The 27843-nt window shown below is 35.0% G+C and overlaps 1 protein-coding gene across 1 annotated transcript in view; it reads left to right on the plus strand.

Annotated features, from left to right (window-relative positions):
* LOC136848135 (uncharacterized) overlaps positions 1-6705 on the plus strand; it is a 46055-nt gene extending 39350 nt beyond the window's left edge. Inside the window, exon 2 of the mRNA XM_067120403.1 lies at positions 5101-6705. Within this exon, the coding sequence (XP_066976504.1) occupies positions 5101-6385 (1285 nt within the window). The 3' untranslated portion in view covers positions 6386-6705. The remainder of the gene's footprint in view (positions 1-5100) is intronic.
* Positions 6706-27843: the final 21138 nt, after the last annotated feature.

Here is a 27843-nt window from a genome sequence, read left to right on the forward strand (position 1 = left end):
TTCTTCTCACAACACATATACTTAAAAAACTATCAATCTGAGCAGCTCCAACTCTTCTTCTTCTTGCACTCACATATAAAATCTACACTTCACTTCAGTAAAGATGTTTTGACTCATCCATCCATTCATGCATTCCCACTTTGGCTGCTTAAATTACTTTACATGTTTTCCCAGCATTGTGCATATACTCTGCTACTTTTACTTGCTGCAGATTTATTGTGTCTCATCTCTTCTGATTTTACAATCATCTATAATATTTACTACCAGGTACTTGTATTTACTAACCATTTTCATTTTTTTCACCACCCACATTAGCCTTTGTTGCTTCTTCTTGATTTCCACTGACGATTATTACCTTCTCTTGCTCCCATTTACTCTCAGATTTTTTCCACCGGTAGTAATTTCAAATTCTTTCATTGATTTTTACAGTTCCTCTTTGTTCCCCGCAATAAGTACTTTGGTGGCTGCAAACATTAATTATTCCACACTCAGTTTACAATTCAAATTCCGGTCCCACATCTCACCTATGTCTAATATTTTCGTTCTCGATTTCTGCACCACTCCATACATCGAGAAATTAATGAACCATTGAAACATTACACCCCCTTTCTCAGACTCACTTTTGGGCAAAATAAGTCACTGTCTTGTCTATTTCGGATCTGTTATAAAAACTTAATTGTTCCCAGTAGTTTATCTTGCATCCTTACGTCATTAACACCCTCCACATTCTCTTTTTATTGATTCTAGCAAAGCTTTTGCTAAGTCATGCTTCTCATATAACTTTTATAACAAACACTTGATTCATATACAATCTTTCTTATCTAAACCTAAACTGTTCTTCCCCTAGCAGTCCTTCAGTGATCTTATTGCTCTCGTAATCAGAATCCTACTACACGTCTTGCTTTGTAAACTAAGGAACTTTGAGCCCTATTATTCATACAGTGTCCATCACTTTTACCTTTATAAAATGGGATAGTGATCTTTCTAAACTGCGTCTTCAGAGATGCTCCCTCGTCCAGGCATATCTCGAACAGACCTTACAAACCCTGGTGAGACACTCAAACTACACTTTTACGACTGCACCTCAACATCCAACTTAGTGTATAATTCCTTTAACTCCTGGGTCTGCTCATTCTTCTTCCTCCTAACTGCTCCGCGATACTTCCAAAAGTCATCTTAATCATTCTCAAACTCGCACAAACCTTATCAACTCTTGCTTCATTCAGCTCTGCCTATTTTGTTTCTTTCACGTTCAGCAGTTCTACTAAATGCTCACTTCATCAATAGAAATGCATTCACTTCAGATAGAATCTCTCCATTTACATATTCTTTTCTGAGATCCAGCCTTTCTTTCTCTATTTACTTCTGTGTATAACATCTCATTTTCTATAACATTCCTTGACCATTTTTTGTTCTCTGTCTTATTACTTTTCTTCTTTTTGTCTCCTTCCTACTGATTACATTTCCCATCTTCCAGTAGTCCTTTACATAATCTCTTCTGACATAAGGCTGCACCTCAAATAATCTTTTTTTCCTTTCCTAAATCTCTTATTTCTTCATCCACCCCTCACTGTTTTTATTCTAATCATCTTACCCCTCTGTAGCCACAATTACTCCCTGCTGACCACGTGACCCCATCATGGAATTGTACGAACTCCTCATCTGTTCCTTCCATTTTTTTCCTTAACCTTAGCTCACAATTCATCCATTTTCTACTTGTGTTCTTTTCACTTTTCCCTTATTGAACTTACCGGTATTAATTACCAGTACTCCTTTCTTTAGTTGAAACTTACATCCATCTTAATTTTTGCTTCGCCACGTCTACCAAGCTTTGTTGTCGCCATGTCTACCTAGCTTTATTTCTTCTTTTTTTCTTTCCCAGACATAACCGTTAATATTCTTCTTTAACATCCATCTCTGTCACAGACTTTTTTGAATTTGAATCACCAATCTCGACGACCCTTCCATAGCGTCAAACTCAACCAGGCCATAGATTCAGACTTTCCCAAAGCGCGCTCATTTTCTCTCATACCTTTCCATTCCTGGCCTTTAGATACTCACTCTTACAACTTCCTCTTTTACTACACCCAGTTTTCCCCAGACAATCCTCGAACTAACACTGGTACTCTTCCACCCGTCCCCAGAGTCTTCAGCTAGACGCTACAAACATTACTTCCGTAACTGTAAGCTGACCAACTACCAAGAAACAATTATTTTATTCTTCTCCATTCCACCCACACTGGCCTCATGTTTTGTATCACTAGGTACCAGGACATTCAGGTATCTTTCCTTAAACAAATCACCTGTAATAAACTTCTTGTTTTCTGCATCACAAACACGGATATTCAAAATCCCAAGTCTTATTTTTTTTATTTTTTTTTATTTTTAGAATAATACAACAGGGTATTTGCATGCAGATCAGATGTGTGTGTGTGTGTGTACGTTGGTTGGTGGTCTGAGTCATTGTTTCGTCATATTGTAAGTCAATATTGTGCTTTGATAAAAGAGCAATAATCGATGACTGCTAGTTATATACAAGGAATATAATTACTACTACTACTACTACTACTACTACTACTACTACTACTACTACTAATAATAATAATAATAATAATAATAATAATAATAATAATAATAATAATAATAATAATAATAATAATAACTGAGTTTGTTGGGAGTTTATAGGTGTAACATCAATATCAATAATAACACAGACAGCAAAAATATTTGTACCAAATCAACAACTGCTGAACAAACAGTACTACTACCACTAGTAATGCTCCTGCTAATAGTAACAAAGTATATTTTTTATCTTTTAGGATTATTTCCTCTTGGAAAAAACTAAATGTTTCTTAGTTCTGTGAAATGACAATAGTTACCACTAACCAGAAGCCTTGGTGGTGACAAGATGTTCATGTGATCTGGCGTCACAAGAACGAAGGTTATCTTTGGCGCAACATTATGAGAAGAAGAGGAGAGGATAAAAGAAGGTGAAAAATTGAAGAAAGAAATTAAAGAAACAAAAACATCTGTGTAAAGAAAATTTTGAAGAAAAAATGCACATGTAACTTGATAAAGCGAAAGGGGGAAATGATGAAAGGATAATAACAAAAAGAGGAGGAGGAAAGGAAAGACTTTAAGAAAGGAGACACGTGTCGAACTTCGATAATAAAAAAAGAAAAACAAAAACAAAAAAAAGTTGAAATGGATGCTTGGGGATATATAGAAGCCCCGAAGCAAGGTCGTTAGTACTGACTTTGCTACGTTGGGATTACTTTAGAAAGTTTAGTAAACAAAGACATTTTTCAACCTTTTATCTTATCCTGTAATGTACTTCAGTAAAAAGGAAAACTCGATAATATAAAATCGCTCGAGTTGATACCGAGCGATTTGGTTGGGTTAGAAGCTCGCTCGCTCTCTCTCTCTCTCTCTCTCTCTCTCTCTCTCTCTCTCTGAGTTTTCTTGTCCCTCTCTCATCTCCTGGCCTTGTAGGGATTCCTGGCCTTAGTAGGGGATTAAGGCCGTCAGTGCACCTCACGTGGCGCACTGTATACGCTACTAAGGTGTGTTGCAGTGTCCCCTCGGCCCTTAGTTGCACCCAATTTTTAGCCTTGTACCTTTACCTCCCTTCCTGCTTCATTTTTTCCATGTGGTTCGTTACCTATTGCTTCTTGGTGCAACTGTGGGGACTAGTCCCAGTCTCTACCTTAGATTTTTGTACTTCTCATTTATATTCTTGATCTCTTTATTTTGCTGTCCAACCTTTCCAACTACCTCATTTCATTATCTTGAACCCTGAGTGGCCAAAAGTGGCCAGTGGTTGGCATTAAAGCCTAAATTTTATGATTCACTCATTCATTTATATCTATTGGATACATCTAATCACGTGATCTGGAGCAGATTGCCAGCACATCAGCTAACTGGATGTAAAGCCTAGTTTCAACTAATGTATAGGTTTAATATAAAATCCCATCGTGCAATAGGTAAATAGGTAATTGGTGACATCGATCTTTTGTGGGGACCCCCCCCCTTTTTTTAGTGGTAGCTTCCTATTGTATTATTATTAATAACTAGAAAATGAAAATAATCTACATAAAGCTAACCCAAGGGTGTAAGGTTTGTAGAAGTTATCCATGTTAAGGTTCCATTTTCTATATATGATACTCGTAGAAAATGGAGCAACAAAGATTTAGTAAAGGAACACGAATTAAGATAATTAATTTCTGTATGATTTTTTTGTCTGTTTAGTGGAAGGTGTCTTTTTTTTTTTTTTTTTTTCAAAAATGTCCCACCCTTTCTTTAGAATACTGACAGTTTTTCTTTAGGGTAGTATTTTTTACTCCATTGATATGTATTTATATTTGTTAGACTGCCACGTGTCTTTTCTTTAACAGTGATACCCTATTTTTTGAGAATTACTTTTTTTCTTTTAGACTGATATGTCATTTGCAGAGTAATGTTTTTTTTAGAGTGATATGCCATTTTCAGACTAATACTTGTTTTCTTTTAGAGTGATATGCCATTTTCAGAATAATATTTTTCTCTTTTAGAGTGATATGCCAATTTCAGAGTAATATTTTTCTCTTTTAGAGTGATATGCCATTTTCAGAGTAATTTTCTGTTTTCTTTTAGAGTGGTATGCCATTTTCAGAGGGATTTTTTGTTTTCTTTTAATGTCATACGCCATAATCAGACTAATACTTGTTTTCTTTTAGAGTGATATGCCATTTTCAGAGTAAAACTTTTCTCTTTTAGAGTAATATGCCGTTTTCAAAGTAGTACTTTACTCTTTTAGAGTGATATGCCATTTTCAGGCTAATACTTGTTTTCTTTTAGAGTGATTTGCCATTTTCAGAGTATTTTTGTTTTAAGGTGGCATGAAATTTTCAGAGGAATTTTTTTTACTTTTAAAGTCATACGCCATTTTCAGAGTAATACTTGTACCCTTTTAGTCTTACACCATTTTCAGAAATGGTGTTTCTTTGAGAGTGGGGCAGCCTGAGAGTACTGATTGTCATTTCCTTAGATTGATATGTGTTGTCTTTGTTTCAGTCTAAAACTTCCATTTTCTTCTAGTAATGGCCGTATTTTCCATTTCAGAACAGACGATGAAACTCCAGTCCAGGAGAAAGAAAATGAAGGATCCAAATCTCTTCGCATACAGAGCTTCAGCCACAGGGATGCATTCGGCTGGGGCTTCCCAAAGGTCGAAGACTACGATGGCAGAAAGAAGAACGTGATTGACCTGAATTGGCTCAATGACTATAACGACGAGATCGACAAGTTGCAAGTTGTGATCAAGAAGGAGAGGTCGCTGTCCTTTAACAGTCAGTGCGAAAACTTGTTGGAGCAGAGACCTTCTTCCAGAAATGCAGGAAGCGAACTGGAGGAATCTCTTGACTCGACGCATTCCTTTGAAATTGAACTTCCAAATGCACTTGAGCGACAAGGGCAGCAGAAGGGTTTAGTGAAATCTGACAGTTTACTCTTGCAAGTAAACAATAACAACAACAATGAAGAGTTATTGTCTTCCACACCCTCGGCTGATGCCTTCTGCAGCATTCGAAGCTGCCCCTCCAGGGATAGTGGGATATCTGCTACTGATGACATATCAGACCCGCTGCCAGAAATCCATATAGATCGCTCCATACTGGCAGAACTAGAAGGAATAAGTGAAGATGAACAACTTGAATCAACAGATACTGTTGGGGCGCTTTCACTTGATAAGGGTAAGGTGTCAGATGAACAAAGCAGTGAATCAGGGGATCTTACTGAAGGGTTAATAGGGGACGTACAGCGCAAATGTCCTGTATGGTACAAGAAATTTAGCATTGGTCACAATGATCTCATTTTGAATTTTGATTCACTGAACTGGGGGTTTGAACCTGAATGTGAAGATGAGATAAGTTGTATGGCACTTGTGAAAGATGAACAATATGACAGTCTAATATCGAGAAGTGACAAAGAAAGTAATGTAGATGACAGTGTAGATGAAGTGGAGTGCGTGGATGAGAGGCGAAGGCAAAGAATCAAGGACCTGTGGAGTATCTGTGACAGACTGGAAGCGTCCTCCCTCCGTGGAGGGAGATCCCTCAAGGGACTTTCAGAAATCATGGAATTAGTAGCTTCCTTCAGTAAGATAGACAGCCGCCTGGAAATCCTCAAGTGTGACCTACAAAGCCTGTCACGCCAGGCCACAGAAAATCGCCACGAATTCAACAGCTTGCAGAAGAGAGCATCAAATCTGCTGACCTCAACGGAGTCTTCCAGACATCATATGGCACAATTGTTTTGCCTGGAAAGGCTGGAGGAGCGCTTACAAGAGGAATGGTGGGGTGCTCACTACCCGGATCTGGTTAAACTGAACGAAAGCTATATAGTGTGATGTGATATATGCCAAAGTAGCTTAAGTTGATGAAACAAGTTCTATTTCTTTTTTCTACTGAAGTTCTGGGAGATAACAAATCACAGACAGTATTCTTCAAATGTTATCTCCAGTTATTATTTATACTTCATTTCAGAAAGGTGCTTTCATTTATTAAAGAGCTTGTGATGAATAGCTTGTAGAGGACTTAATTACCAATATTGTGCTGGTGCTAAATCTATATGTATTTTTGCTTATGAAAAATACAGTCCATTCATATTTCCTTTTAATTGAAGTGTTGTACAGAGATTGTTCCTTTTAAATTATATGGTATTTTGGAATGTTCTTTTTTGTATATCCTAGATTCTGAGTCGAAGGCAGTACAGTGAAAAGTTTTTCTACATAATATATATTTTAAATCAACATGAAAGTTAATGAATTATGAGTCAAGGCTTCATATAACGTTACAGGAGTAAGAAAATTTGCTTATCAGGAAATGAGGCAGGACATCTCTCAGTTACTGGATCTTCCAATGCCAATTTTTAAAGCTGAGAAAATATATCTCCCTTCAATCTAATTTAGATTCTACATGAAATGGATACTAAAGGACACGCACTTTTTTATGCCTTTCAAATGAAGTTTCTTATAGAAGAAAAGAATTATTACATCTCAAAATTGTCCAAAAATTACTCTAGTGCAGGTTCTATCTTATTTTGAAAGATGAATCTAACTGAATACTGTAAACCTTCCTGGATACGAAGAAAACTCAAGGGAAAGCCTGTAAGTTAATTCTATTTAGTAATAATTCGCCGTAACATGTGAACTTTAGTTCTAAAAACAACCAACCCAGTATTTTTGTGACAGAACCAAGATTAATTATCTCAATTCTTAGAATATACTTAACATTTAACGCTTAAGTTTTATTCCTAATAAGGATCACGTAAACCTTTTATGTATGTATACAATCTTCTATTACAAACTGACTCAGCCCACGCGAGGGATAAAAGAGCTTCCTAAGTGTTATTTATATTACTTTTTGTTTTTGAAGCAAATGCTAATCATGAAGATAAGATTAAAAACAAAGCTTATGTAGACTTTCTGAGCAGAATTATACGGTTTGATATTATGTGTGGTCGATGAAATTTCAGGCTTTCAAAAAAAAGACACCAAATATTGAAAACTATTAATTTAATCATACAAAAAAATTAGTAAAGATGAAAACTGTAAATCACTGAAGTGAATCAAAAGATGCACATAAAATGTGCAGGTTGGTGTAGTAAAAGATGAGCTAAATAAGAGTTTAATTACTTTATTACAAAATTATCGCTGTTGTTAAAAAACAAGTAAAAAATACGCCAAAGTTTCTTCGGCGCAATCGAGTTTTCTGTACAACGTATATAGCAAAATCAACCGCTCTTTGCAGCTAAGCCCCGCCCACTACTTTTTGAAACTGACTGGTTGGAAATAGTTTCGAGAAACTGGTTAATCTGTGGATCTTTTCAACTTCATTAATTTTGCAATGGTTGTTTTACCGAACTAAAATACGTTCTGCTGGTTAACAAAAGGAAACGTTACATTACGCCCTCAAATAAAATCATAATACGCATCTCCCTAAAAATGGTAAAAAAAAATTAGGAAAATATGAATGAAATCACGAGTGTTCCGCGATGCTGCAATGTTGTTTTTCGTAAATGAAGTTCACTTGAATACGGAGGTGACACAAGGAATGTCTTGCGTTCGAATCGGTGCATTTGAATTACAGAACAATAACATTACCGTCTGATATTGTCAAGTGTGTTCGCCATTCTAAACTTAAACACAAAGACTTTCTCAGAGCTATGCAGATTGGTATTTCATATTGATTTTAGGAAATTTTACTACATTTTAATAGTCATAAAATCAATTTCATAGCAATCGTTTACACATTCGGTGAGGTGACAGCAATGACTGCACTCTACTGAGGTGACAGCAATGACTGCACTCTACTGAACCAGAATATGCCTATGTTTAACTTAAAGTTACAGTATGATAGGCTATACGAGTCATATTGGATATAGTTTGCTGAAGATTTTCTTAAGGACATTTCTCCTTTCAAAATAACAGGATCTTAAATAATGACATAGACCTATAATGTTTTTTAGTTTATGACATTTGGCGTATTATAGGCCTATCTTATATTCAGCCGTTTTATTGTGGCTCGTGTTGTGGTTATTCTTGGTTTTGTTGCTGCTGTTATGGTGCTTGTAGTATCTTCGAAAATTTTTCATATGGTAACCTAACATTGCAGAATAAACACAGACCTATTCATAAAATACTAGTGCAAAGAATTATCAGCCTACTGTTGTTAATTGAAATTTGGTCACTTGAGAGAGAGAGAGAGAGAGAGAGAGAGAGAGAGAGAGAGAGAGAGAGAATTTACTGACTCTTATGTATCCTTTTGTCCAACAGGGTAATCTACAATAATGCCCACGAAAGCAAATAAATAATGGGCTACTCGCAGACTGGTTTGGATCATCTCGGCTATCATTTATTTTTTTCTTATTTCGTTAAGTATCTTATGATGCCTTCCTACCATAGCCTTCATTTTCATAGAAATGCTACAGCAGCCTTATATTTACTCACCACATAATATAATCTGTTATCCCTTTTGTAAATATACTTTCAATATAATTCAATTGCGAGCAGTTCGATATTTGTGTGTAAGGCTGAGATAGCCCTGTGATTGGTCTGTGTCTTTTATTCTCTGTGGTATAAGCGGCTTTACATATACTATGGCCATCGACGCAAGTACACGTGTATGTGTACTGTATATGCACATGCTTATACGTGTACATTTCATCGTATGCATATAGCCTACGCCGTATTAATTAAAAGCTGCTCTATTTCTACCAGATATGGGTGGAAAACTATTTGCAATAAGAAATTGACGCGTAGGCCCATTCCCTGTCATTGCCCCACAGTATAAGAATTTGATGTGTAGGCCTATGTCCTGCACTGCCTCAAAAATAAGAATTTTATGTGTACGCCTAATCTTACAATGATATTAACATTTCACATGCAGGATTATGATGCATTAATATCCTAATATCGGAACTGGCTGCATAATCTATTCTTCATTTCAGTTAATGTGGTCTATGTGGAATCGCTTATGTAGGCCAACACCAACTGAAAGGAAAAAAAAAGCAAGATGCTTGTATATTTAGGCTACGCATGATAAAAAAAAAAAGATGCACAGACAGAATGATCCAAGATTCTTCGTAATGATATATAACTTAATATATCTTTTATCGGAGATATCATTTGCATACTTCACAACTCCGGGGTCTCAAATCTGTGATGTCATCGTTCATGCGCGGAACTCATAGTAACGGAGTCAAATCCGTACTGGCAATCATTTTGGACTGTTAACTAGCGTGACGTCATTCCCGTAACCTATATCGTTGCCAGAAGCACAATTATAGCTAAATTTAACCTTAAATAAAATAAAAACTACTGAGGCTAGAGGGCTGCAATTTGGTATGTTTGATGATTGGAGGGTGGATGATCAACACTCCAATTTGCAGCCCTCTAGCTCAGTAGGTTTCCAGATCTGAGGGCGAATAGAAAAACTGCGGACGGACATACACAGCCGGCACAATAGTTTTCAGAAAACTAAAAAGCAGCAAAGATGAATGTCTCTATTTCAAGAATGAGTGGAATAATGGTAAGTAGCAATTACATTTGCGTGGTACCTTTTATATATATGAAATAATCGCCGATGACCTTTGATGATGTGACGCCTATCTGATTAACCAATAAATCACACCAAAAATGGTGACTGATTCGGCAACGAAGCTTCCAAGATCACAGAATGCCCACGAAAGAATATAGAAAAATAAAGCATGCCAGAAAATGGACTAAAATGAAATAAAGAAATCGAAAGAAAACAAATGTAAAACAATGACCCAGAAATTTGGAGCTTTAAAATCCACCTTTAAGCCTGAAAGCTTCGCCTCCCTGAAGGATGGTTCTTCCTTGACAACATATAGACCTAAGTATCAATGATGATAATTGTTCATAAATATAATCATGTTAAAAGATGGTCAAGCAGATAATATGATTTCTAAATCCCACACAATATTGTTAAAAAGAATGCACATTCTATATATGATGAAACTGACTGCGATTGTATTAAACAATTCTCACATCAGCAAGGGCAGAAAAAATAATTAACATTATCATCTCGGTACATAATTTCCGCTGACACGGAACAAACAACATTTAGCTTTCTAAGCTTAAGATATTCGTGAGGTTTTGCGGAAATCAAAATTTAAGTAAAATGTTAGAACTAAGTGTTTTAAGCAATTCACAGTCCAACGTAGACCGTTAATGCACCTGGCGTCGATGACCATAATCGTCAAAATGCAACCGTGAGTTGCATGGAACGATTTCAGCCAGTCAACTTTAGGTTTGGAATTATTAGATCTGAGCTTCGATTCCAGACTAACTACACCCTTCAAGTTTAACGGTCGGAAAATTATCATAATTACAACGATCCATGCCTCTTAACGAGCTGAATCTCGGTCTCTGCTCAAAATCGGACTAAGACCAGGTCTCGGATACGACTATGACAGTCGTATAAATAAGAGTCAAAGATCATGCATTCGAAAAGCCGACTCTCTCGGAAACTAATGACAGAACTGTCTGTACGTGTGCCTCTCCTATTTTGATAAATTCATTACAAGAATTGCGTTCGAACGAGGTAACAAAGACGCAGTTCTCCAACCGAGCAGGAACGAGAAACTTGTTTAGTAGCAAAGGAAGAAGGGTGGGCATTGTATAAAGCATGGTTTCTGGGATTTGGCCTATTCGCTATTTTGATGAAGGTCTGTAAAGCTGATAAGATTTTTCATTAACGCATTATTGTGAAAAACTCTTGTTACAATGCCTAAGGCCACAAGGAAATTTTTAAATAAAAAACGAAAGTGCCATAAAATCACACCAGCTTTGTAAACAAAACAAAGCGCTTCCCTGTCCTCAAGAGTGACACGCTTGCCAAGCACTTCCCAGGATGTCACCTGTCACTTCTGATCTGCTGCTTCCTTATAAGTAATGAGTGATTCAGTTATGTAAATACCCTGATTAGTCCTTCTTGACTTTCCGTGTGCCCTTGTTAAGTACTTCACTTTACGTGTACAGAAAGTCCCGTCTCGAATTTAAAATAAAGCACATTGTTTTGATAACGCGAGTTTATGAAATACACACTATATATATATATATATATATATATATATATATATATATATATATATATATATATATATATGTGTGTGTGTGTGTGTGTGTGTGTGTGTGTTTAGATCTATATCCATAACTGATTTCCAATGTGAAATGATTGTCCCAAGTAGGTGGCTATATGCACACAATTTTGATGGTGCGCTGCATGTAGATGGGTTCGACAGAATGCTGATACGGCTACTTTATAAAGAGTACCTTAGCTAAACTTGAGGAATCTTCCGTAATGAGTACTCATGCTTGATTAAGCATTTAGAGGATAACTGAGGGATTCATTAATGCTTGTTATTACTCTGAAGCCATCTCTGCTAGATAAAACTCTTGATACATAAATACACACACACACACACACACACACACACATATATACATATATATATATATATATATATATATATATATATATATATATATATATATATATATACTGTATATATATATCTCAAGGCGTAGAAGACGACAGCATGAAACATAGGTCACTTTCCTTATTGCAACGTCTCGAGACCAGTGTCTCATTAGCCAGGTTAAAATGAAAGATAAAAAACTGATAAAAAATACAGGGTAAGTTATTTTTTGTTGACGCGCAAAACACACTGAATAAAGGAAAACAAAGCAAGATACACTGAAATAAGAATCACTAAAAAAAAAAAAAAAATAACTAAAGGTATGAGTAGTTATAGAGAAACCTTGTCACAACGAAGTTCAGTTGCTGTATGGAAAATGCACTGAAAGTAAACAAGAAGAAGGGCGTGGTTTAGGCTATACAAGGGAACAGCTGAAGAGTGGTTGTTTAAGATGGGAACTAGTTTCTTTATTGCTAGAGATTCTAATATTGGAAGGTGGTGATCATATGGGTTTGATAATTCTATCTTGAAATCCTTATAATTTATATTATTTTTTGCGAAATTTTATATGATTCCTAATATTAGATAGCTCTGGGTTGGATAGTTTATTACACCCTGTACGGAAACTAATGCCCATATGTGCATCACATCTCACCTTAAGCAGGCGGCGCGTGTTCCCAACGTGTTTCTATTGAAAATAATCATGAGAGATATAACATTTGCAAAATTCGTCAGCCAAACTCAGGACCCATTATCGTCTCAGGCGACAAGTATAAAATGCAGGAGTATCCCACTATCGTTACTATTCTATTTTCTTTGAAATACGTTCTCTATTGGAAATGGTTCGTATAGGAATAAGCGTTTAAGTCAACGCTATGAATGAACCGGCTTTTGAGGAACAATTGAGCAGTTATTCCTTTATGTATAATGTCTTTGATATTTAACTTGGGACCATGAAACAAAAGCTTGCAGAGACTACAGACTTCCGTCTGGCATTTTATTCACCTTAAGGGGTCCTTAAAATTCTCGCATTATTAAACCAAAAAAACTCAACCTAAATTTATGTAAAAAAAGTAGCAGCCCAAAATATTTTTTCCTAAAGCTAAATTTAGCAATTAGTTATACTACAGCCGCACAAGTGTTAATGAATTTCGTGCAGTCATTACCAAGGCGTCCTGGTTGTTTCGGCCGTAAGTCATTTAGGCCATAACCTTATCGCGAGGTAGATTGAAGGTGAAATATACCAAATCTGTATTACTACTATAAAAAGTATTCATTAATATCTTTTAATAATTTCATTTAATTGTCGTAGTTTTAATTTAAGCCTGTTTCCCTGCAAAAAAATTCGTCTACTCTGCTTTGTCAGCCGATGATTAAAAAAAATGGACTGTTCTCGTTTTTATCTAAAAACCCCATATAAAATTTATCTTTATATTTCTAAAAACTATTTATATAATATAAAAAGTAAAATACTAGTAATACTCGCCAAAAATACCAAACCGTATTAAAAATAAATATTTTATAAGGTTTTTACAAGGAAAGTTTTGGTGACACAAACGAAACAGACGAATTAATGAAAGAAAACTACAGTTTTTTTTAAATACGCAGATTTCAGTGAGGTAATGCACGAAATACTATGAATAAAAGTTATGGGTACTCTTTATGTATACATAGTTAAGAAAACTCATGGCTTTTTGACTATACCGGCAAGAATAATAAAAAGAAAATTGGGATTTTACAAAAGCTTTCCGAAGATTCGCAACAAATGCAAGTCTATATAGTACTTTGTATACTTTTTACCAATTAGAGAATGACCATTTATTATATTTTTTAAGTATTTACTGTAAAACTATACTTTAGCAGAAATATAAGTATCATATGACCCATGGGTCTAAACGAACATAAGATAGTTTTACTTTCGATAGCGTGAAGATCAATTTTCTTTTATTCGTAGCCTTAAAATAGAAAACGAGTTTCAATAGGTAACTGAATTCGCTATTAACGACAGATATAATTCGGGAAAGAGTCATTTCTTACCTGATATAAATTAAAGTTTTAGTATTTTCATAAAAACTAATGAGGATTGGTTTTGCTGTTAAAATATATAGATTGAATCTCATTATATACTTCAAATGTTTGGGGTACTTTACTAAACAATGAGGTAAAGTCTTTGAGAAAAATCCCTGTAACTGCCTTCACTTATAATTTCCCAGGCAAGAACTGCTTAGAACCAATGACAATTATTAAAATGAAAGAGCGTACGGCCTATATTTATGGACAACTGTCAAGAAATTCAAACGTGCAACCCGTTCAAGCACGTGTGAGTATTCTCAAGAACTTTTTTTTTCTTTTTATTTGAAATAGCAACCGCAGATTATCATTAATTATCATTCTTAACTCTTATGGTTGGCTAGAAGAATTCGTTCCTGATGGACTATATTAGATCTTCTATATGTATCATAATTCCTAAAAATATTTGTAAAAATGTTAGGAAAATGTTGGAGATATTTGAAATATGATGTTGAGTGGTTGTAATTTTGCCGTGCATCATACGAGAAAAAAGCTAAAACTTTTCTCTGCAAAGGATAGTATCTACATTTTTTTTATTACAATACGCCTGCTCAGATTTCATGGAAAAGAAAAAGAACGATACTTTAAACATCCAATTACAAAAGCAGACCGGTCACCCAATTACTTTCTGTTATATTGGACTTCTGCTTTTAGTCTAACTTCTTCGCTAACATTGCCCTACCTTTCAACGTGTTGATTGGCACTGTTCTATCTAAGTGTAGGAGCAGATGCAGGCGAGGCATTTTATGATGTGAATGGAAGATGAAAGTATTAAATTAAAAAGAATAGTGGGTACACATGAAACAGCGTACCATAGGATTTTTAACTATATTACCTTGATGTCATTCATTGTAAAGAAAAACAGAGCTGGTTCTGCACACACACACACACACACACACACACACACACACACACACACACACACACACACACAGTTAAACTACCACTTGTCTCCTGTCATCAGTTATGAAAAATAAGCGTAAGAATTTCAAGGGCCAGTTTCAAGAAACCTCGTAACGATATTTCGTTTCTCGGCCCTTATCTCGACTTGAGTCGAAGCATATCTACATCGCCTCTACAGCTTATACACAGCTGTTCTTGAGCATGTCGCCGCCTCCTCCCCCATAACCCCGCCCCTTCTTCTCTCCTCAGGAGTGTTGCGCATTAACCGTTATAGCGGACTTGATTTAATTTCGTTAAGTGCTTCGAATTCATCTGCTATTTTTCCCGCAAATTATCAAGCATTTATTTAATTATACCTTCACTGTACTCTTTCCTTTGTCTTGAAACTCACTTTTTTTCCCTTTTCTGTTCATTATCCTTTTTCATACTTGTCATAATCTTTACAATCCATTTCGTTTATCAAGTTGTTCTATTTTCCTTCTTATTTTCAGCACTCATAATTGATTCTCAGTTATGTGAAAGGGATAATCCCTCTTTCCCTATAACATCAAGTCTTTAATTACTGTCATTCATTTACCTCATACGAGATAGCATTTTAGTTATAATTTTGTGTGTGTTAATGATGTGCCACGCTATCACAACTCTCCGTAAATGTAGAAAGTGATGATTATCTGTGGTGCATCATTATATTGTGATCGAAAATAATCGGTAAAAAAGCCACAATAATGTAATTTATAAATTGTATTTTTTTTGTATCTTGAAAAATACAGTTTATCAATTACATTATTGTGGCTTTTTTTTTTTTTACTCAAAGTGATGATTGTCCAAAATTCCCCAGTACTGAATTAATGAATCATGAAGCCGCTTTCAGTCATTCAGCTCCTAAGACAGTGGCGAGAGGGAGTTGGAGTAGTTAGACAGCAAGATAGACCCAGAAAATAAATGATATGATATACAAGGACCTAAAGGTGAAACTGCATATAAACCCCACAGATACACGGAGAAGAAATAGAGAGGCTGGACAGCTAAATGCAAGAAAGAAAGCCGAAAAGGATGTAAAGTAAAAGGCTACAAAGTGGGTGAGGCTAGTGGCCGAAGGGGGCTCTACAAAAAGTATAAAATAAATAAGTACAAAGTGGCTGTACGAGCAAGGAAAATGTCGACTTCGTTAATAGTCACCATTTATGATTCATAGTTCAGATCCTTAAATAAATTTGGTTATCAATGTTATTTACATGCCGCATTTCTGGGTCTTTTAAGAATGATCAAATTAAGCCCTGTGTCAAGGAACAAGCCTACATCCGCAATGACTAGATCTAGTAAAAAAGTTAAGTATACCTTAGTTTAACCAGACCACTGAGCTGGTTGACAGCTCTGCTAGGGCTAGCCCGAAGGATTAGATTTATTTTACGTGGCTAAGAACCAATTGGTTACCTAGCAAAGGGACCTACAGCTTATTGTGGAATCCGAACCACATTATAACGAGAAATGAATTTCTATCACCAGAAATAAATTTCTCTAATTCTTCATTGGCCGGTCGGAGAATCGAACGCGGGACCAGCAGAGTACTAGCCGAGAACGATACCAACCCATCCAGTGAGGAACTAGATCTAGTAAAGCAAACTTACATAGTACCAGCGGAGAAGAGTAAAACGAGTAAAGAAAATAATAAAAAAATAAATGTGAATTAACAAACAAACAGATGTTCACTTACAAGAATAGTTCTGCATATCAGACAAACTCAGTGTCAATGTACGGAGATTCCAAGTAGTGCTGAAGGTCCCTTGAAACTCTGAACACCGGCATCAGTAATATGGCCAAGAGGTCTATCGAACACTTTTTCGGTCAAAAGAACGAAAGAATTTTGGCACTTGCAGAATGGTAAACGTTTCCCTCAACAGCATGTGAGTGCTATAAAGCGAGCAGTATGCAATGTAGTTTTTAGTTTTCTGTAAAAGAAAACTACTGAGATGGCTATTTGTCTGTCCGTCTGCACTTTTTCAGTCCGTCCTTAGATCTTAAAAACTACGGAGGCTAGAGGGCTGCAAATTGGTTATGTTGATCATCCACCCTCCAATCACCAAACATACAAAATTGCAGCCCTCTAGCCTCAGTAGTTTTTATTTCATTAAAGGTTAAAGTTAGTCATGATCGTGTGTCTGGCACGGATATAGGTGCCAACAACACAGGCCACCACCGGGCCGTGGCTGAAAGTTTCATGGGTTGCGGCTGAGTGTTTCATGGGCCGTGGCTGAGAGTTTCATACAGCCTTATGCGCTGTACAGAAAACTCGATTGCGCCGAAGAAACTTTGGCGCATTTTTTTTTTATAGCTGACTGTACACACTTGGAGCAGACATCGGTGAGCTCCTGTCTCGCTGACTGACCGATGTATTTGCATCATAACCAAATGCGCTAATGGAAACTGCCCTATTGAAATGGTGCTGTACAAAATGGCTCAACAGAAAATCTTTCCGCGATGGTAAAATTCGTCAATAACATTCGTGGAATAAAGGGAACCCGTATTTCGAAACAATGTTGCCTTAAAGATGGAGACTCTGGGAAACTGTTGACAATATTCCAACAACTACAACTGAAGATACGAAACATGGACTACAAGTAACATCATCTTGTCAGGGGACCTTTCGAACAAACCTTAGTTATCTGGCACTATTAGATACAAAAACGAAATCTTAAAGTAAATTGGAACACCAAATATTGCCGAATGTTCAAATCACGGAGAGTCAGACAGGCCTATCAATTAGATAGTATTTCTGGAGCTTAGTTTCAGGATCTGCTGACTACACTACATTCTGCTCCGTTCCAAAGCTAATTCAAGTCTAGCAGTAATTCCATCTATATACAAAAATATATAAAAACATCATGACATGAACTAGTTCATGCTATTTATTTCGAATATCGTCAATCAAGTTCCGTTTTGGCTAAGAAACTTGGCTGGATGCCAGATGATATCCCAGTCTGATTATGAGAGTCGTCTCCTCATTCTCAAGACAAAAAGCTCGTATTTTGCGGAGTTCTATTTCTCTATTTCTTTTTAAAGCAGAATCCCTTGGGCAGGATTTGCTTAAGAAATGAACTGAGTAACATCCAGACTGCATTAATACCTTACTTTTCCTTCTGAAGAAGTAATTTTTTGGTAAATTTTCCCAAATTTAAGTGGAGATTGTGTCGAGCAGTAATCGTCTGTGCCCTAAGTTACAGTCATTGCTGAGAGGTCCACTAGATCATGTGAAAAGTTGGGCGGGAAACGTTACGTAACGGGCATACGCTTAAAATCTAATTTGTAAAATGTCTGGAACGCCTTGCCAGATAATTCGAAAAGCTTCCAAGTCACCCATGACTTGCGCATATTTATATTCCTTCATTAGGAAAAGTTTCTCATAGTTGACGTACTCGGCTTAATGCGTTAAATGCTAATTCACTACGTGTTACATACTCTACAACCATTTGGGACCTTACTGTACATAGTACCCTGCGCTGACTAGACTTCCATACGCGTATACCCTCACACAAAGGAATTTCCATACATCACATTACCCACTGTTGGCGGGAATTCCTCTCCTCTTAGGAGCAATTCAAGCGCGTATACGCAGCTAAGCCCGTTCAAGAAAGTTCGAGAAGGAAAAATGAGGACAATTATGGCTAAGATTTTCCGCCAGGGACTCATTAACAGAACAATTTCCATTTCTGCATTTAAGGCTTAGATAGTTATAAAAGCTGCACGAAGGCCATAGAAATAAAAAAAAAAAATCTTGCAAATTTGTCTATTACGTAATCGCGAAGTGCACCAAATCTTACGCTACACTGGGATCTCCTTACGAACAATTAGTTAATATTTTAGAAAGAAATAAACAAGACCTCGAGATTTGAAGTAAAGAAGAAGAAGAAGAAGAAGAAGAAGAAGAAGAAGAAGAAGAAGAAGAAGAAGAAGAAGAAAATGAGAAGAGGAAGCTTGCGATCATGTTGCCCTTATATACCAGCAAACTGTCTCGTTACGAAAAAAAAAAAAAAAGCAGTTGAAGCAAACATGTCCTCTATTCTATAAGTATGCCTCCGTGCCAAAAGAAATCCCAGCCATAATTTCCGCTGAACACGTCAGTAAGGTTAACGAGGCATCTTCAAATCTCCCGGAAGTACCACGACTCCATTGAAGGTAATTTCTCGGCCTTTATGTGGAAGTGAATGGGCGTGTGTGTTGCAATTCCTGGTATTTCAGAAACAGCCAAAGAAAGAAATACATACATATATACACACATGTATATAATATGTGTGTGTATATATATACATATATATATTATATATATATAAATATATATATATATAAATATATGTATAATATATATATATATATATATATATATATATATATATATATATATATATTTATATATATATATATATATATATATATATATAATATATATATATATACATTTATACACGCATACATACACAAATATATATAATATATATATATATATATTTTTTTTTTTTTTTCTTGGAAGGAGATCCCCTGTCCCATGCTCTTCCTAACCGTGGCTTCCATCCACCACAGTCGATTGTCTGCTAGGTACCTGACTTCCTGTCTAAACCAAAAGAGGATCGAGGAGTTTTAAACGAAAAACATTTGAATCTAGAATTGAACCTGACTTTGAAAACCCCTTCCCCACGCACTTGTTTAATATATATATATATATATATATATATATATATATATATATATATATATATATATATATATATATATATATCGAGTGCAGTGGTTAATTGGTATAATTTCGAACCATGTTTGCTATGTTCGTGGTTCGCTCCTTATTTTATCGCCCACTAATCCACGCAGCTGTGAACTGGTACCAGTCTTGGCTAGGCTGAAGAAAAAGAGTGTAAAGCTATCAACCCAATCTTGAAAACTAGTTGAGTAACTGTCACGTGCAATTCACTCATATATATATATATATATATATATATATATATATATATATATATATATATATATATATATATATATATATATATATATATATATATATATATATATATATATATATATATATATATATATATATATATATATATATATATGCATATACGTAAATACATACATACAAAAATTATATTGACACATCAGACACTTTATCTGGAGCTAATTAGGTAATGTTCTTTTGATATCGTTCCTTTACCAGACTACAAAGTAATATTTTGTTTTCATAAATCCAATTAGTTAATGGAAAGCTCACTGGTCTCCTTTGGAGGCTCTCTCTCTCTCTCTCTCTCTCTCTCTCTCTCTCTCTCTCTCTTTTCTTGCACTCCTTCCACGATCTATCGGGAATTTCGTCTTTTTATAATCAAGAGAGAGAGAGAGAGAGAGAGAGATTTTATACGTGAACGAGATAGATTTCTTAAAGGAGATTTTTTCTAAGAGAGAGAGAGAGAGAGAGAGAGAGAGAGAGAGAGAGATTTTCTTATACCAGAAAGTGGCAGAGAAATTTCTTTAGCGATTTTTTTTAGAGAGAGAGAGAGAGAGAGAGAGAGAGAGAAACTTGTATCACTCGGAGGGAGTACGAAGTAAAAAACACAATATGAGCAGAAAGGAGAGTCCTTAAGTTCCATCTAATCATCTTCACAATGAGGGCTCTGTACAGCGAGCGACTTCATTAGAGCAACTTGACGAGTCTCTAGGATACAGAGATTGCGAGATGAAGGAGCGAGGTGTTTGGTATGAATTGGAATTTAGGAACGGTCTTTGTCGACACCTAATTATCGGTAGTACCTCTGCGCATGCGTCTTGTCAATTACCATAATGGGGTGAAAGGTTATTGGATATCACTGCTGCAGTACTTCAGTCACGCTTTTCAGATGGGGCTGAGAAAAAGTGAATAATAAATAAGTTGAGACTAATTGTGTAATGATCAGTTTCTGCGTATGGGCAAGGGGAGAATCAGGGGCGTGGCCTTGCAACCTCATACCCTTTTGCAAATGGGTTAATGGCGGTTAGTTGCAACAATCGTCTTGGAATACAGTAATTATGACAGCCTGGAGCCTGAAACGTCCAAAGTTTTACATTTGTATGTTTGAGAATTTTTCCACTGTCCATGGAAATGTTGAAATTGAAGTTAGATACTACAGAAAAGGGAAGAGATAAAACATATATCTATGAAATCGAAGTCATAAATGATTAAAATGACTCTAATGGTGAAAGGGGGCAATTTTTGAAAATTAGATGTCTAACTTTGACAAGATCTAGGATCCTACCTCTCTGTGTAAGGGGGATCAACATTTAGGATATACAAGGCAAAAGATTTGGACTGATATCAGATATCCGAGGCCAGAAAAGATGTCGATTAGGATCCTATGAACAGGATCAGGGATATGACGACCTATTAACGAAAAGGAGAAGAAGAAGAATTAAGATTTTTCGCGGTTGTTCTTCTCCAAAATAAAAAGAAGTGGTCAGTAAATTGACAAGAAAGAAAGAGGATGAGTTTCTTAGCATCGAAATTTAATAATACTGAAACACACACCAACCCAGGAAATTTCATTGATGACTTCCACATCGCCTGTCATTTTTCTGGGGATTTGGCTAAGAAATCATTAATCGTTATCTCTACGAGGTTGTGGAAAGGCTGGATTTTTAAAAAAAATTCTGTTCAAGCATATGGAAAGTGAAGGCTGGACAGACAGGACCAAGCCAAGAGCAAATACCTAAAAATCGCTGATAAATTCCCAGGAAAATGTCAGGGGGTTTGCGTAACAATTCCTTAATTCTTATCTCAATGATGATTGTGGAAAGACTGATTAAGAAAAAAAAAATTTGTTCAAGCATATCTGATGGAGAGAGATGAACTTTGAAAGCTAGACAGAATAGGACCAGGCCAAGAACAGATGTTTAAAAATCGCTAATACTTTATGCATAGGGTAGCCCCTATACCCTATACATACGCGTGTGGGGTGTGTGTGTGTGTTAGTGAGTGTGTATATGCGTGTGAATTTTCATATATATATATATATATATATATATATATATATATATATATATATATATATATATATATGTGAGTGTGTATATGCGTGTGAATTTTCGTATATATACAGTATATATATATATGTAGAATCTACTGGTCACTTTTACCAGACACATATGTAATTCTAATAGCCACAATGCCCTCTTAACTTCTGGAATTCTTCGCTTTTTTTTTTTTTTTTTTTATGCTTGTAACTACGAAGCCGAAATATCCAAACGGAAGAAATTGAAGAGCCTGTGAACGCCGGTCGCGGGAAGCGAACACGCATTACCGTATTCACAAGGAGGTCGCGTTGCCCACCTGACCACAAGAAGAATTCGAGAAGTTAAGAGGGCATTGTGGCTATTAGAATTACACACACACACACACACACACACACACACACACACACACACACACACACACACACACATATATATATATATATATATATATATATATATATATATATATATATATATATATATATATCACAAATATTAAACCACGAATTTCGTTTAACATCTAATTCACTATACCTCGAGAATAACCTCTCCACACTTACACAAGGGGAATTAAAAGTGGTAAGTGCTTCTTCAGTGGTGACGAAGCACTTATCACTTTTAATTCCCCTTGGGTGTAAGTTATTCCCAAGGTATCATGAATTGGTTATTAAACGAAATTTGTGGCTTAATATTTGTAGAAATAAAAAAAATTGTGTATAATGTGACAAAAATATGTATACATATATATGCGTGCATATATATACATACATACATACATACATATATATATATATATATATATATATATATATATATATATATATATATATATATATATATATATATATATATATATATATATATATATATATATATATATATATATACATATAATACGGGTGTAACATGGGTTTATGCAAAAATTTTGGGAAATGAAAGAAAAAGTAATTCTGAGCAGAAAATATTCCATAAACATATGCATTTTAAGGCTTCGTTTGTCAGTAAGGTGAATTTTTAAAATAACCGTTATCATTAAACAAGCAAGTAAGATGGCAAACAGGATGTATATATATATATGTATATATATATATATATATATATATATATATATATATATATATATATATATATATATATATATATATATATATACAGTATATTCATGGCATCTTGTTTCAATTATACAGGTATCTACAATTCGATTATTATCTGTTATTACACAATTGATTGTCAGTCTGTATGCAATTGTCCACATTATAACTTAACAAGTAGGGTTTCTGTGGCGCCCTTAATAACTAAGAAACGATCTATATGGCCACTAACTGTTAATTCCGAAGCCATACAATTAATCACGAATTCAGTTTATGAAATTACCTAAGTTTTCTGTTTTTAGTTATATAAAGCCTAAAAACAGATGATTTTATTGGAATTACTGGAATTTGTTCTTTCTGGTATATTTAGGTTAATGCAGTACCACTTCGGGTAACACGGAATCTAAGACGTGGTACTTCAAATTATTCATTTGTTTAATTTTTTTTTGAAAGTTGGATCCTTATAATCCTGTCAGAGATGACGTGACATTTCATGTTTTTAATAATAATTAATAATGACGCTATTTTTGCATCAGGAAAATTTGGCGTTGTTTTCATTTGAAACACAGGTTTTCAAAACCCATCCGGAGTAAGGAAAACCATCGAGTGTTTTGTTCCCCTTGTCTGGTAATTTTCTGGTTAATAAATCGATTTTGGGCAGGAAAATTTGGACATTGGAACTGCCACCATTTCTTCTTCGGGACGAACAAGATATTTTCTTTCTAACGGAAGATATTTATCCATTTATTTACCGCTCAGGATCTAAAACTGATTTCGGATAAAATCCGCCTGTTTTGGCGTACCTTTCCCCTCTAGTTTTTTCCTTTTTTTTAATATATAACGACGTCCTTCATTTTCGTTCCCTCTTCTGGTCATAATCTGATTCTGGTAAAACTTCGCAAAAGGAAAACTGGCAGGATTTGAATCGGTTCTTGGATATGAAGGGTTTTGTGATCTTCGTTAATCCTTCGGCTCCATCAGTGAGATTGCTGGATGATGAAAATCCGAGGTTTACAGTAGTTTCTCAGCTTCACTTCTGACACACAGTTATTTCACAGTACAGAGAGTCAGTGATTTAGAGCCTCGATGGCTTGGTTGGTAGAGTGGCAACCACAGACTTCATAGAAGCCTGTGGCGAGGGTTCAATCCCCGCAGCCGACCAGTCAGAGGCGGAAACTTTGCTATCCGTGTAGACATCCCGGGATTACGTATGTAATCAACGGATAGGTTTGCTGAAAGCAAATGGATGTTACAGACTAATACACACATAAACAAAGCCACTCCAACATCTTCTAAAAACATAACAGACACCTCACACGTCTCGAACTGTCGGACTACCCGCCCAGTTCTCCTCGTGCCTGCTGGGAGAAGGAGAAAGGAGCAGGGGTTTCTCCTTCGGTGCTGGGTCTAAGCGATGTCAGGCAGGGCCCGGTCGACCTGCCCACCAAAATCAAAGTCCTTCAAAGAAGGCACCGTGCTTACCCCATATAAAAATGGGTATAAAAGCACGTTAAAACGAAGAAGAAGAGAGTCAGTGATTTAATAATTCTTAGGTGTTCAAGCATTAGTAGAAACATTCAGTTATCTTTTATGTCGTAGGGGCTCATACATTTTTGACAAATTACTTAAACTAGCATAAAAATGATTCAAGAGAAAAATCTAAAATTCTATTTGGAAAAAAGTTCATTAATATTATTTGCCAACGTTTTTCACCATACAAAAATCACAGGTGTTCATGGATTTTTGACAGGTTATTAAGCAAGCAGAAAAATGATTAGAGAGGGAGATTCTAAACTCATATCATGAAAATGGATTAATTATTTCTATTACTAAAGGTTATCGCCATACAAATATATTAAGCCTTTTAATCTCTAAATGCCGAAATACAACATACATACAACGAGTACTGAAAATCATTATAGGACAAGTTGTATTTCCACGGATTTTATAATAGTCTATATATATCTTGTGAATAGCTGTATGCGTACGTATAAGCGCCAATTCATTTACCTGACTTTATGAAATTTGCACATTACCATATAACTTTTATCAAAACTTTTCCAAACAAAGAAGGTTAAATGCGGATCTGTGTTATGGACTGTAAACTAATTATTTAGGATTAATACCTCGAATAAGATCGGAACGTAATTCTTAAAACAAAGAAAAAGACCTGACAACATAAAGAGTTTGTGGTCATTAAATTATACTTGCCTGGATAACAGGATAATCCTGTGTTAACTTACATAACGCGCTAGCATGTCTGACAAACTGTTATGACTTAGCCTTACATATTAACCGATTTTGTTCATTAATACACACACACATATTATATATATATAATATATATATATATATATATATATATATATATATATATATATATATATATATATATATATATATATATATATATATATATATATATATATATATATATATATATATATATATATTTATATACACATGCATAAGTAAATATATTCACACATATATGTACATATGCATAAGTAAATATATATATACATATATGTATATATATATGCATATGCATATATATATATATATATATATATATATATATATGTATATATATATATATATATATACATATATTTTGGATAAATTACACATATATTTTGGATGACACTGTAACACGAACACCATTTTAAACCTCAGTTTTGCCAGGAAACCATAAGGGATATTCAGATGAAGGAGAACGTACAAGTAACAAAATTCAAAGAAGAGCAAAACCAGTAAATTAAGTAAAGATGGATAAAAGTACAAAAAAAATGAAAATCACACAAGGACCTCAATGGATATACGTTTATAATTAGGAATGTAAAATTTAACGTTCAATAATCCCAGTAACACATACACCCTGGTATAAGTAAATGAAAATGAAAATACAGGTAAATCAGAATCAATACGGAATAAAAAAGAACAGTGGCTAATAAAACAAACCAAATCTAAATGCATGAATATTCACGAGTGCTAACACAAGTACCTTTTGGAGGGCGCGTTCCGTATGACCAGAAAATCCAATTACGAGAACAGAATGACTATTTTTCGACTGCTCGTCCTCACCTTTTGAACGCAAACAAACGGCCTCTTCAAATCAAAGTCATTTCAGGGTTAATTCTCGCCGAGATTGTTCTCTCTAGACCAGTGGTTCTTAACCCCAGGGTCGCCAAACCATTTCAATGGGTCTCCAAGGGTTATAACTGTAGGGGCTTAATATTTCTCCACAGTGGTAAATCACAGCCTAATTATACATTTAATTTAATATCATGAAACAAAAACATTTTTGGTTTTCTTTATGCTAGTTAATGTATTGTTTCTTTCTCATGAATCGTTGCTATGCAGATGTGCTACTTGCATTAATAAAAAACTCCGCATGTCATATTTGTTTCTGTAACATGTTTTCATAAGCATCATTATATAAAAAGAAAATGTTTATGAGGACATGGATCGCCATGATTAATTTGGACGAGATTTTGGGTCACTGCCAAAAAGGTTAAGAACCACTGCTCTAGGCCTATAGGTTTTAGCCTATTCAGCCGTTCAAAATGTTGATGTTTACGATCACGGTAAAAAAATATTTTTTTTAAAGATGAGCTTATTACCATATTCATGCCAGTTTAATTTCATCAGGGTTTATGAATGGAAACATTACTGGGGAGTTTGCATACATATTACCTCGTTGATTATGGAGCACATGCAAAATTGGTCCACTATCTTTAATGCTTATATATTAATTCGGTACTGAAAGGAGTTTTTATCATGAATATAATGAATACGTATGAGCACAAATATATGTATAAGTACATACATATACATATATATATTATATATATACATTATATATATATATATATATATATATATATATATATATATATATATATATATATATATATATATATATATATATATATATATATATATATATATACATACATACATACTAGCTGGATTCCTCGTGAAGTTTACCTTTTTCGTTACGAATTCTTGGAGAGAATGAAAGACTAAATACGGCCATAATTTTTTTTTTTTTTTTTTGTACATAAATGTGTATACTGAAACTAACATGTAATAAAATCTAGTAATTAAGAAAAGAAGTAGAAAGAAAAGTGGTATGTCTATTGGATACCCAACGTTACCCTTTTCAGGAAAATTTTGCAAAAGTTACACAAAATCAAGAACTGCTCTTTTGTATAATGGAAAAGGAACGGACATTACATATGAAATGACTCATATACTGACAAGGTATTTATGAAACAGTTAGTAGCACCAGCAGCCTAGACGAACACTTCCATGCAAAAAAAAAAAAAAAAAAAAAAAAAAAAAAAGCCGAAGTTTCTCCGGCGCAATCGAGTTTTCTGTACAGCCGGTACAGCGTATAATCAAGGCCACCGAATATGCATCTATCTTTTGGTGGTCTCGGTATAATGCTGTATGAGCCGCAGCCCAAGTGGTGGCCTATCGTATGTCGTTGCCAGAAGCATGATTATGGCTAACTTTAATCTTAAGTAAATTAAAAACTACTGAAGCTTGAGGGCTGCAATTTGGTAAGTTTGATGATTGGAGGGTGGATGATCAGCATACCAATTTGCAGCCCTCTAGGCTCAGTAGTTTTTTAAGATCTGAGGGCGGACAGAAAAGTGCGGACAGAATAAAGTGCGGACGGACAGACAAAGCCGGCACAATAGTTTTCTTTTACAGACAACTAAAAAGGTACAGGATTAATCTTATGAAATTTTAAAGCAGATAA

Source organism: Macrobrachium rosenbergii, chromosome 18, assembly GCF_040412425.1.
Source record: "Macrobrachium rosenbergii isolate ZJJX-2024 chromosome 18, ASM4041242v1, whole genome shotgun sequence".
Classification (NCBI taxonomy): domain Eukaryota; kingdom Metazoa; phylum Arthropoda; class Malacostraca; order Decapoda; family Palaemonidae; genus Macrobrachium; species Macrobrachium rosenbergii.